General features: G+C 37.9%; 1 protein-coding gene across 1 annotated transcript; it reads right to left on the reverse strand.

Moving 5' to 3' along the window:
• Window positions 1-7252: 7252 nt before the first annotated feature.
• Window positions 7253-12499, reverse strand: il10ra (interleukin 10 receptor, alpha). The gene is made up of 7 exons (XM_079354506.1): window positions 12340-12499; window positions 11730-11853; window positions 11360-11532; window positions 11102-11247; window positions 10592-10760; window positions 10288-10406; window positions 7253-10187 (listed from the first exon to the last, which is right to left on the reverse strand). The coding sequence occupies exons 1-7, from the start codon at window positions 12401-12403 to the stop codon at window positions 9258-9260; spliced, it is 1725 nt and encodes a 574-aa protein (XP_079210632.1). The 5' UTR covers window positions 12404-12499; the 3' UTR covers window positions 7253-9257.
• Between the last annotated feature and the right edge of the window lie 1516 nt (window positions 12500-14015).

The raw sequence follows: 14015 nt of genomic DNA on the forward strand, positions 1-14015 counted from the left end.
AGTCAAAAATTGGGGAGCGAGTCAGTGAGAGAAGGTTGGGATATAACATGCAGGAAAGATAGGATTCAAACCTGGGTGGCCTTCTTGGAGGACTGAAGCCTCAATAAGTGGGGCGCACAAACTAACCATTAGGCTACAACTGCATCTTAAGTTTTAGTTTTACACTGCCAGAAAAGTTCAATAGGTTTAATGTTAAATGTGTCAGAATGCTGTAGTTGCACACGAGGTAGGATAAGGTCACTAGCTCTGAGATATATAGACAAATGACATTTTTTGACACCACTGATTAGAGTGCAATATACAAATGTCAAATCATCAGGCTTCCACGTTGCTTATATTTACTTAAAAGACCATGGTGACCAATCAGTGGCCACCATGGTCAGTAGGTCAGTGCTTCTACAAATGAAGCTACCATGAATGTGAAGGAACCCCGAGCATAGACAAAGGGCTGGGGGTTACTTTTTGAGTGTGGGAGAAAAAAGACTGATAAGACTGGCTGAAAAGAAAGAGCCATTGTTAGAAGAGCAGCAGCAGCTTGTGGTGCTTGACCTGGATGATTACATTTAGTAAACCTCAGAGCTTATGCCCAACCTTTTTTTGGTGATATAACTTGCCTATGAACTCAAATACTATCCAGAAAGGCAGGTTCAGTGTTTTGCCAGTAGTTTGTGTTATTATTATTACACATCCAGGTTGCCCTACAGGTGCAAACACATTTTAGAGACTACACCCTGCTATGACATCTGGAAAATTAATTCTTTTCATGTGTCCGCTGACTGAGCTGAGTCAAAGCGTCATCATCCAGATGACCCTCTTCTGTAAAATAAAGAGGTTAAACAAAAACAATCGCCCTCACAGTTTAAGTTATCGATCAAAGGAAATGGATAAAAACAGTAACAACTTTTATACTGTTTGATAAAGTTAAACAATGGCGGACAGGATGTTTGCGAATGCTATTTAAGAGAAGACAAAAAGCAATTCAAAGATCCCAACAGAATCTATTGTACGCCCTTGTTTGCTGCAAGGTGTTTATTGTTCTTTTCTTGTGTAATCCCTTCAGCTCTGGTAACACAAAGAAACAAACATAACATTTCTCAGAATAATGAACTATGATATATTCTTCATTTCTTTGTCAGTGACGCCACTGTGAGCATGTGATGTTCTTGATTGAAACTGGGTGCAGAAACAGACTGCTGAGTTGTCAGTTTATGGTCTAGATGGATTACATATTAACAGATATAGCGCTATAGCTATGACTTAAGCTGGCACAGAAGGAAAACTAAGTGCCAACTAAGTGAACAATACTTTGTTGGTTACCTTTACAGCCTGGTTACGTGACCCTTTACTAGAAACCCTTTGGCTTCACATCGATGTGCAAACAATGCAGCAGATTCAGACTTTGTACAAAAACACATTACAAACAATACACGGATCTCTCAGTGTAATCATTCACCATGATGAAGCATTAAATTTCATTCTTAGACCTTTTTTTTTAGCAAATATAAAGAAGCATGAACATGTAAAACTCCACCTAATACCTGCTGAACAGCCTACTAAATAGAAATTGATAGATATTTTTGACGAATCAAAAAAGCTGGCTTTTTAATTTTAGGAACATAAGGATTCCAACATTAAGAAATGGCTGGCTTACATATTGAAAATATGTACTACTCCTGGAAAGCAGTGGTTGTGAACTGGTGGGTTGGGACCCAAAAGTGGGCTGCAAAAACATTTTGAGTTGGTCGAGAATGTCTGATAAAGGAGTCTATAATTTGATTTTTAAATACATTTGTTTTGTACCATTTCATTGCTTTGCGTCACACCAGAGGAGAACCACTGCTGTAAATCATTTTGAATCCTTATCCTTATCATTAAGTAGAAGATTTGATTAAAGACAGATCAAAGTTCCTTAATAATGTGACTGTGCGACACAACTAGGTTCATTAAATTCATGGACACCTGTGAGATGATTCTTCAGTTGTTTGTTTGTTTGAGAAATGTGATTAAAAAAGCACATGACTTATTAAGGAAACTGTTGGTCAAGGTAATCAAATAAACAGATTTGCGGTGACATACTCACATACAGAAATTGTTTCATATATCACTCGTCCTCACCTGTAAAGCAGCTATCGATGAAAGCATCTGAAGGTTGGTGGGAAAACCTAAACTTCCTGCTGCGTGAAAATCAGCAACTTTCCTTCGTTTCTTCAACCGACCTTAATTGTTTGAACTGGGAACCTTCAGGGTTCCTTCATCCCACATCTCTGATCTCCTTTTTTATAAGTTTCTCTCTCTCTCTCTCTCTCTCTCTCAGTTACACACACGAGCAGCCCCTCGATTTACCATCAAATCCACAAAACTGAGGTCTCCTTTCCGAACGGTCTTTTGTCCACACAATAGGTGTGTAATTTGTGAAACTTGATATCCAGCCTGAGAAAGGAAGTGCAGTTTGAAAACTATCAGGTTAATGATTAACATCTTCCTGTTCTCCAAGGAATGTGTTTTGTCCAATAGGTGCTTGTTGTAAACTAATAAATATTTAAACACACTTTTAATTAGAATCTAAATGAAAAATGACTCAAATGCTATAATGACAGTTTAATGATTTATTAAAGTTAAAAATTGGACAAAATTATGTGAAATATGAAAAATTTTATAAAACAAAAAATATATAAAGATGCCACCAAAAATGTTGACACAAGTTTTCTTTGTCACCTTTTTACACCTGCATAACCCCATTAAACATATTCAGTGACTTGTGTAAAAGCAACAGGAAGTTCCCATGATTTCTGCTGGGAAATGTGTATCACTTATTATGTAATATAAAAAGGCTTCATGTAACCACAATAATCCACGAGTCACGACACAGTGAGATGGAATATCATCACATAAAGGGCTTTGTAGTCTGATGAGCTTTCATTGACTTTGATCGATCACCGTAGAAAGGATCTGTGACACGTCTCCTTGTATTATGATGGAAACAATCGTAACTGTTTCCTTGAAATTTAATGCCACATTTACCAGTAATTCAACAGATTTCCCCAAAAATATGTATTCTCTCCTTGCTGTTTCCGATCACTTCATGGAGACATGGGCCTAAAGTGATTTCCTGTAAAAAGCTTGTTTATTTCAACTACACATCTCCCACTTTCCTTTGTGTACATAAGTATTTCATTCAGATTTTTTAATTTAGAGCTTAATGACCCACAGATGCTTCTTTGCCTTTAAAACAAAACAGACCCGTTCATTAAAAAAAACTAAAATAGTAAAAATGCTACATAGGACAGGATTAGCGAAGAGATCCAATTAATGCTGTGTCCACAGTTGTCAAATCATTACAAACTTGAAGTTCCTTTACAAGAGGTGTAATACATTTTGAGTGGGACTTCTTAGATCCAGTGATGAGGCTTCTATGGAGTAGAGTAGGTTGATGTGATGGAGGCAGGAACTTGAAACATTTAATTTTTCTCATGAATCTGGTGGTGTCCAGTAGTTTTTACCAGTACGAGGAGTTACTCATGTATATTCGAAGAAGAGATACAATCGTCTCACGAGGTTCATGATGTGAAGGGTAGATGAAAAAACCACAATGCAACTTTCAAAACCTTGTTGTGTTCATGCAGTGTCACCCACACTGATTAATTCATAGGAAACTTTTCTCTGCTGGGAACAGATAATATCTTTAGAATAAGTGGTGACAACTGAGATGTAAAGCGTTTTTTAAATTGGTGTTAAACATCTTGTTGACATGGATAGTTTTTTGGGCCTTAAATTCTTTAGTTATTTTGTTGTTATCCTAACATGGTGATCATGACAACTGCCTTGTTTTTACATGTACTTTTCCATTTCATAAAGGTAAATTAAATTCAATCATCGCTTATTTTTCATGATCTGTATAATGTAAATTGTCGCTCAACACTCTCGAAGGATTCACTCACAAGTGTTTATAAAGCTTATGTGAAATGCACCATTATTTTGAATGATTAGGAGTTGTAATGTCTAATTCGTCCAGTAGTAGTCTCCATGCACCACTCCATCCAGGTGTGATCACCTGGTTGTGAGGTAATCAGGGAGGTGTGACTGAGGGGAAAAGTAAAGTTCCTTCCTGATGTCGCCGCGTTTTTTAAAGATCTGTGTCCTGAAGCCAGAGCAGACTAGAGAGTTGAAGAGTTTCCTGTTGAGACTCAGTGAGACATCCACAATATATGGCAGATCAAAGTACTCCAGTGTTTTTTTGTATTGACAGTCGTGAAGCATGGCGATCCGTGTGAGAATGTCAGGCAGTCAGATCCCCTTTGTTCTAAAGTTTGCTTGTGACGTGAGAGTGGAAAACAAAAGGCAAGAGGGAAGAAAGAAGATGGACCGGTTTAAAAGAATGACTGGTATGGGGATGTGGATAGGCAGACGTAGAAAATGAAGGAAGACGTGAGAGTACTTTGTTTTGATCCTTCACCACTGAGACAAATTATTTTCTAAAGACAGATTTAAAGTGAAGTAAAAGAGCAACAGCTGCACATCAAGTGGACTGGGAGGAAAGCAGAAGACGGACAGGAGATAATAAAGGTCTAAGACCTGGCAAGTCAACGATGGGGAATGGTGGTAGGAGTCTTGAGATTTGTCTTTTTAATTGCGTATTCTGTAAGAGTGTCGCGAACAAACGACTCGAACATGTTTCTGCATAGTTATTCCGAATGAAATTTCTACACAAAGACTACATTGCTGTCTTCTTGCTGCTTTGGATTCAGTGACTGCTTATATTGTAAACAATTTTAAAGGTTTACCCAAAAGGAGTTTCTCCTTTCTGCTGCAAGTAAGAAAAGACTCCGACAATGTAGACATCAGCTGCGTCATGAGCTGTATTTTCATTCGTAGCACTCTACACTTATAATTTCAGTGTCTCTGTGAAAACAGTGAAAGCATAGCCAGCATGTCTGCGAGTGATTGATTTTCCAATCTCATTTCATCAGATTGAATTTTGCCTCATTATGAACATATGGAGTACATATTGATTCTGTTATTCCTAGGCAGCCAGACGGACTGCTGGTTCAGTCGGTTCTCATTTCTGTTAGGAAAACATTCCCAGAAAAATTCAAGACAAACCTTTTTGTCTTTCAGCTAGCTTCTTTAATGTTATTCAAATGCTTGTTTATGATGTTTATATGCATACATTTAAAGCTATGGCCCAAACTAATCACCATGCTTCTCTTTCAGGGAGCAGGGTAAACCCAAACGCAGTCGGCATCGCCGTTGGCTTTGGGATTCTTGCGATCCTATTCATCATTGCCATTTTCCAATTCTGCTTCAAGTACAAATGCAAGAAGTGCAAGAAGTGCTGCAAGAAGAAGAGTAAGTGGAGCTATAATGAATAAGTTCACCCTCCCCCAAAAAAAAAAAAAAAACATTCCTTCCATCTTCTCTCTGGTGAAGAAAAGAAACGCTGAAAGTCCAACAGCAAAAGTCAAGGACCTTGTTCCCCTGAAAAAACCACAAGGACTCTTTAAACGCTTCTTTTGAATTACTTTGACTTTCTCTGGTAATAAGTCTGAAGTTGCTTAAATATGTGTTCAAGTGATTTTTTTAAATCTACAGCTAATTCCTTTGTGACAAATAAATCCAATAATGCTTTTAAAACCTTTTCACAACATGGTTGTACATGCTGATGTGGTTGTCAGCAGACATTTAGAGTTTGATAAATATGACGATTTCATACATGTCTCCTCTTCTCCCTCTCTAGAGCCCTCCTTAAAAGACAAAGTACTGACGTAAGTGGAAAATGTTCTCACAGGCTTTCCCACGTTCTCTTTAAAAAGGGTTACTAACTGTACTCACTCTCCATTTACAGCAAAGCCGGCTTGAAGAAGTGTCCTCCTCCCTTCTCCATCAGCAGTGGCATAAAATGACACCACGCCACGGTGGTGATTCATGCCGCAAAACCAGCATATGGAACACACTTCCTTTGTCTGTCACCTTTCCCACACGTCACCTATTGTTCTAAAGTTGTTTTCTATCAGTTCCTTTTTTATGTTGCTGCTAGAGTCCTTGATGGACTTTCAACCTGAATTTTGAGCAAGGAATCTCCCATGTTATCTTCACATGACTCTGTGTGAGTCCTTTGAACCATATTACTGGCTCTTAACTTGAGTTTTCATTTCCTATTCTAAAAAGCAAAAGAATCCCATGTGGTATTGTGTATACAGAGTTATACTCTTATTCAAATGTAATGTTATTGTATGATAGCTTTAACGTGCAGAATAAAATCTGAACGATAAATGTTCTTGCTGTTTCATTTGATCAGTTTTGGCATTTGTAATGAAATGTGGGTATGCACACACAGACAGACACACACCAACACACATTCAGTATTCTTCTGCTGGTGAGAAGAACGTTATGGTGGAGGCAGAATATCCACACCTTAACCACAGAAACGAAGCACATCAGTGTTCTTGTAAGCTGCACATGACTTCCTCCCAAAGTCACACATCTACTGCCTTTTTGATACTTTCTATAGTTGATGTCTCATTGGTTTCCTTCTCTGAAACTCAAAACATCATATTTCTCTATATCTTGTGTTTTTCTGAGCGGCCTACCATGAGTTCAATAAAGGTCAGGTTCTCTGTATCCTCTATCGGTGTTTTTTAGATTCTAAAGAATTTTAAAGGTCTTATTTCTCCACTATCTGTGTGCTGAGGCTTCTCACAGCCATCAGGGTATGACTTACAGCAAAAAAAAATTAAAGAATCTGCTAAAACTGGCTGTCACAGATCAGTAAATCTCATCAGTGGTACAGACTGAATTTAGTAATGAAGCAAGGTTTCATCTGATGACTCAACTTTATGCTCTGTTTTTTACCAAGAAAAAAACCCATACATACTATCATTAGTTCATAATCTCTTACAACATAATAGCAGAAAGTTGTGTCCTGTAATTATTAGTTTTGTTGCTGCTAGCTGAGGCCGAGATATCAGAGTTGGTTTAATCTCACCTAGACGTCTAAAACTACTCCTTCCCTAAATAGTTAAAAAAAAAAACATGCAAATGTATTCTTTGGCTTAATTGAGTCTTTTTAATATCTTTAAAAAGATTGTCATTTCCCATGATTATTTTCTTTAAATTATCCTGTTAGCACAAGAAAAAAGGCTGATGGGATGGTATTGAATAACAAGCTGTTGTTGTGGAATTTTTGTATGACCAAAAAGTAAGAATAAAGAGTGAGAAGATCTATTAAAAAAAAAAAAAAGAACCCCAAGTTCGATCTGGTCTCAATGAGCATTTATTCGAAGACAAAATCAGCGTTTGAATACCCCTCTCCCATGGTGAGGAGAGAAAGAGGCCCATTTCATATATTTCAGAACACACTTCCATCACGCCACATAGAGCCACTGCCCACCTGGCAGAGCACAATCTATCCCCTAGTGTGAGAAAAGAGCCTACATGACTATTTACCATCTCCCAAGGCTGAGAAGGAGCTGGAGCTTCTGACACATTTTATATGACAGATTATATGTACATTTGTACAGTGCAAAGTAAAATAGCGCACATAGAACATATGAAGTAACATTTTCCATAACACTTTATAAAGGTGCACTGTGACAGTGAAATTTGGAAAAGTAAAACTATTATATGCTAAAAAAAACAAAACAAAACTGTATTATAAAGCAAAAACAGGTCACTGTAACACTGTGTGGAGATAAAAAAGCTACCAGGAAAGTTATGGTTTCCTCTGAGTACAGTTTGTATATAGAGTTATGAACTTATACCACATAATCTGTACACTTCTCTAACTTGTACATAATGTACCTACCAACACACCACAGTGTACCTTTAAATAAAAATGTTTTAAAAAGTTAATGCAAAAATGTACTTGATATAAAGGGTTGGGGGATCAGTTTGGGCTTAACAAAAAGCCAAACATGAGTCAAAACTAGTTACACGTGACATCATGTTTTCAACATTTAGGATCAGCCAGCTGTTTTCTCACTTCCCCTGTAGTTTGAACTACACACTGTAAAGTGGGTCACATAAGTTTCCTAAGGTTGCAAAGGACCCACTTTATCTCATCATGAGAAAAAGTGACTACAACTGTTGAGCCTGTTGACAACATGGTCTCTTTTTCCTTACTGCGAAGTGGGACTTTTTTCTGAACCAAGCTGCTGTCTGAAAGAGGAAGTGTTTGTTTCTTAGTTTAGATGCAGCGAAACCACCGCTCTTTTTTTCTGTACACAATTTACTTATGGGGATCCCAAGCACAGCGGAGTGACCTTTAATGTTTATTTTCAAATGTGTGTGTCTCTTTTTGTGTCAGGGTGTTGCTTGTTTTTGAATGTTTCTTTGAATCATGGTTTCTGGAAGAAAAAAAAAAGTTTACTGGCCTGGTTTCTTTTGAGAGTGCGCGTATTTATGAAATTCACAGAACAATCCATGTGACCATTTCTTTTAATCTCATGGAGAAGAACAGAGTCAAGTAAATTCCCAGCTATAAATAATACATATGTTTTTGTACACCATAAATGCAGTTTACGAGTTTTACAGACAAGAGGCTGAAGAACATGTCTGATACATGACAAATAAATGAACATTCACAAAGATCTGTGAATTACATGAACATCATTGAAATTTAGGAGAGGCATTCTTGCTTATTAATTCTGCCTTTGTTTAACACCCCTTAAGATAAAATTTTTTTGATTGATGGTATATTGAGAATTGATAGGACAATATTTCCGTGTCCAGTATTTTACACAGTGTTGATACTTAAACAGTGGGGGGAGGGGAACATTTCAGAAACTAAGTTAAGAAACTAAGTGTGATTCCTGACAAGGGGCATCATTATTGGCAAAGACGGGGAGGACTCACAAAATCTCCATCAACACGTAACTGTCAAACTGTTTCTCCGTGTTGGCACCCACATCAGTTTCACTTTAAGCAAACTGCAATTTAAGTCACTGGTTAGCATTTCCAGATAGAGAGGGTTTAATACGAACATTGACGAGCTATACTCTTTAAGCTCAAGAGACTTCAGCAAACCAACGTCTGTCGCTCAGCAGCTGTGTGGTTTAACCTTTGTTTCCTTCCTTCGCTCAGCATGCCTCTGCTTATACCGTCGTGTCCCCCAATTTCTTCAGATTTCATGCAACAACATTTCTACCCCTCAAATAAAGCTTGTATTTTATATTACACATTTGGTGTCATACGGTTAAAAATAAATGCAGCAGTGTAACACTCAAACATTTATAGTTAGCTTTGTGTCATTCCACTGTGTGTTAGTCAGTGTGTGTTAACAGCTGTACATCACAGAGAGAGAGTGACACATTGTTCATATTGATGTCCTGTCCTTTTTCCACAAGGGGCAGCGGCGTCAGTGCTGTTAGCAGGGGAAACGTTTCCTTCAGTTGTGTAAAAGTTGATTCTAAGTCGTCGATTATGATCGTGTCCATTTTTGTATTATGGGGATAATTTGAAAAAGTATCCACTCTGTTGTAAGAGTCCATAAAATTACTTTTGCTTCTCAAAAGTTCATTTTCAAAGCACAAAGCTCTGTATTGTTTGATAACTTCTGCCCCATAATGTCCTTGTTTATGGCACCAAGTACACTGACCTGCTCCTGAGCATATGCAGGTCTGAGGTGCACCCCTGTAGCCTGTGACTACTTCGTCCAAGTCAGGAAGCATCTGTTTAAACTCCTTTTGATCATCACGAACTTGAGTCTGTACACTCGAGGGACTCTGGCTTTGATAATCACCTCCAGAAACTACCTCAGTCGGAAACCCACTGTCCCGATTGTCCAGATTCAAAGAAGAACTATCAAGCTGGCAGCCCATTCTCACCCAAATGTCCTCCCTGTTTCTTTCATCGTCTTTATTCGTCCTTTCTTCTTTCAGAGGGTAATCTTTCTGACTGCTAGTAGAGCTCTCTGGTCCTCCCAAGCTTCCAAAGCCGCTGTCGTCTTGTCTCAAGGGTGGACTTCCCTGGCTGTTATTTGCAGAGTTAGACTCTATGCTGACCCCACTATCCATGCTTGTCCTTCTCTCCTCCTCTTCATTGTCCTCATTTATGTTGACATGTGTCTCTGGCCCTTTGACACAGGTTTTCTTTTCAGTTTTGTAGCTGGACAGTAACCACCCTTTGTCTGTAACAACCTCCATCGTTCCTTCTCCAACCGAGAGTGGAAGCCAGTGGCTAACAGGAGGTTTCTAAAGTGAGTGAACATAAGAAAAGTTGTCATTTTTAACATTCTTGAATATCCAATCAAGTCGCAGCTGTAATGTAGTCCTAATCTCTTGATGTACTTACCAACGCAGCAGGTGTTTTCTCTGGACGTTTCATATAACAGAGGAGAAGGGCAGCCATGATGGCAACAAAGGCCAGTCCTCCCAGGATGGAAAGAGATGATACAGCAATTATGAAATATTCTAGAGAGAAGAAAAACAAGAAAAGAAGCATCATAAGCAAGATTGTTCAAGGTGTATGACTGAAGTTCACCTGCACCCAAAGGGTTTGTTCTTATCTAATTTGAAACAACAGTCTCTGCTATTCCGTGCTGCTGTCTCTCAGGTGCCACCATCATTATTATTACTTTTTTTTTTTTTTTTTTTACCTTGCTCTGGTAGCTGCAGACACTGTTTAGGAGACACAGGGCTGGTAGAGAGAGCTCCACTGCCCTCAACCTTGATGCTGACACAGTACACCTTTCCCCATTGGAGAGAAGTGAAAGTCGTACTCCTCTCTTGCGTCTCAACATTATCTTGCAGGTAAACTGTTGCAGTCTGTCAGGTGAAATCAAAATGCATGTTAAGACATTTTGCAGATTAGATTAGATCCTAAAAACATCTAGATTTAAAGGATGAAGGTTTTGATTTGAATTTTCGTAGTTGAGAATGGCACAACTTTGTCATTTGTTTTATCGGACCATTTCTCCAATCATGGTTTTTCAGACATGCATTTCAAGGATATTCCAATTCCTATTATAATCAACTAAAAATGGGAGAAGCATTTTGTCAATTTTAAATCTGGACATGTATATTTTAGGTATGTGTAAAAAAAATCCTTCCAATTATATGTGTTACATTATATACCAATATTAACTATAAGTATAGTTTCTTCTCACCTTATTTTCCTCTCCTGTCTCCTCCAGGTAGATGGTGTAGATGACTCCATAAGGAAACAGTTGTCTAAGAATGGGTTTTTGGTGAACATGAAGCTTTAGCGTGCTGGAGGTAGCCATCAAAGTGAAGGAGGGTGGACTAATTTCACCTGTTTGGAAACAGAAAGGTAGGATAAATGCCATGGCGTACCTTAATTAGAACCACACTAGCCACGAGTGAGACATTTTAACTAACTTTTATCAAACTGAAAACAAACTAACTTTGGTTTGGAAGAAATTTAAACTTGACTGTCCACTCAGACACATCCTCCCCTGTGACCAGCTGAACTCTGACTTTGTAGGCAGAGCTATAGTCTTTTATATGGCTGCTGATGTCACAATAGGTCCTTGTTATCCCGGTGCAGTTTTCCACTGTGAACCATTTACTGGTGTACCTATGGAAAGAAAATACAGCAGTCACTATCTGAAAAATTAAAGCATTTCAATAAATGGCAACATTGAGCCAGTAAGAGGAATATGTTTGTTTCATAAACAGTACTGTTGTAATGAAGCAAAATAACAGAGGATGCTTGAAAATTGAACATGAATACTTAAAAACGTGTAAATAACAATATCATTAACTTGAACATACTTTGCCATTTGTACATTGTATTTGTGGCTTGAGGGCAGGTCCACAGGATCCTTCCACATTACTATCACCTCCCCATCCATAATATTCACCAACAGTTTGTCAGGCCGAGGAATATCCAGTCCTGCTACAGAACAAAATAGATAAAGACCATTTAAACTATCAAAAAGTTCATAAAATATGGCCAAAAAAGGAGACATTTGCACTGGTTTGATTTGAGAATGTAAGAAACAATCACTATCTTCACAGGCTCAGCTAATGCTAAGAACTTATTTTTTCACAAAAAAATGTGTCAAGCATGTGGTAAAGTGGAAAAAAGGAAGTCAACGTAATACAGATATCTTGAAAATCATTCAATAGATCTCAGATTTCTCTACAATTTGTGTTTTTCAAAGAGTCAGAAATGTAACCTTTTTACTTTAAATCTTCAAACAAGAACCAAAATAGTCATACATATTTAATAAAATCCTTTTTTTTCCTACTCATGTCTCCATAATAGAAACCATAAGCTTAAACAACATGGTTTTGTCAGAATGTTTAAAAAAAAAAAAAGACAATCATACATAAACATCAGAAAATCACAATCTAAAAAGGTTCTTGGAGTTCTAATTACCTGAAACATTGATTATAGAGATCATCAGAAAGGCAAGAAATGCCGTCTTGTTGCTTTTATCCATTTCGTCAGATTTAGTAAGTCAGTAATAATCCACACTGCAACTGTCAGAAAGTCCCTTATTCCATTTGAAAGTGAGGCAAATTAGACTTTACCAACATCTCTTATGCGGAGGAGTTGATAAATGTTTAAAGAGAGGAGCAGCTGTCCTCTCGCTGAGGTGGTGACCCTTCATCTGAAAAAGAAATACGAAGAATCTGCTTGTTTTTCCCCTGATGACTGAATTTACACAGTTCTCCCCAACTGCTCTCCTCACTTTATCAGCTCCACTCCCTCACACATGACGTGCTTCCTGTTGCGAACAGATCAGTGACGCGTCGGTAGTTTCTTCTCTCTCTCACCAAAAACTTTTCCTTCCTCTTTTGCTTTTTCTTTTCCCCTTTCCACACTCCCAGCAGGTCGTGTATGTACAGTACAGCAGGCAGAGCCTTCAGGGATTTCCCCCGTTCATTTACTTTCATTGTCAAATAATAGAGACACTATAGAGAAAAACAACCTGGTTCAGAAGATGACTTCTCTTTTGGCAGATTTACTCTGAGTGTGCGTGCCTATAAAGCTACATACATTAATTACTCTGATAGCTTATGAAATACATCAGTTGCGGTTGGTTGCATTGCAGTTGTTTTTTGCAAAGATCAGTGGTTAAGATGACAGTGAGAAGAACATGGTCAACTCAGACTACACACTTACAAAGCAATATGTAAAAGAAACAAATCAAACATGAGTTAAAGAAAAAAGAAAGGAATAACTTCAATCATCATTTTATATACTGTACACCACGGACATATAAGTCTTATATGATGCATGCATGTAAAAGGCTGGAGTATTGAACCTTTTTGTATTGCATTAAAATGTCAAACAGTTAAAATGTCAAATCAAGCGTCATAATGAAAGTGTGGTAAAATATCTGTTTCTGAATCTGATCTGATCTGACCACAATGACCATGCAGCTTTATCAGCCCACCCCATCTCAGCAGTGAACAAACCACTTTAACATTTATGTTGTCAACGTTCTCTCTTACCTGTCTTACCAATTTTAGAAGGACATTGTGTAAGCATTCTCACAATTTCATTTATATCAACTTACTTACGACAAATCTTATCACTAAAGACTTCTCTTTATTAATGTTAAGATCATTTTATAAGAAATTCTCCCCTTTTTTTAAATTAAATTTAAATCGTAAATTTCATTCCAACAGCCCTATTGGAGACTAAACCAAAACTTTAACATCCTTCATGGGCATTTGTGTCTTTAGTTAAAGGTCCAATGTTTAAGATATCTACTGAATTACATCATAGAATGACCATACTGTATCATCAGACATTAAAGTAACATGCTATGTTGAAGTGCTGGCCTCTCTTACAACAAAGCAGCTGCCAGTATGGCCTTCTCCTGAGTTTTGATTATGCTGCAGTCTGCTCAGTATTTGTTTTGACCGGAGAAGGTAGGCCTGGGACCTGACCTGACCACCTGATGGTTTGAGGCGTGCCTCGGTTTGCCATGCTAACGACCAACCAACCAAAGTGTTTCAGCTACGGAAGCAAGTAAGCAAACTTGTTCAGATATAACTGACTTTAAAAAAGCTGATGCATTTTTCGAATAAGCTCCACAATCA

Source organism: Symphodus melops (assembly GCF_947650265.1).
Source record: "Symphodus melops genome assembly, chromosome: 10".
Lineage (NCBI taxonomy): Eukaryota > Metazoa > Chordata > Actinopteri > Labriformes > Labridae > Symphodus > Symphodus melops.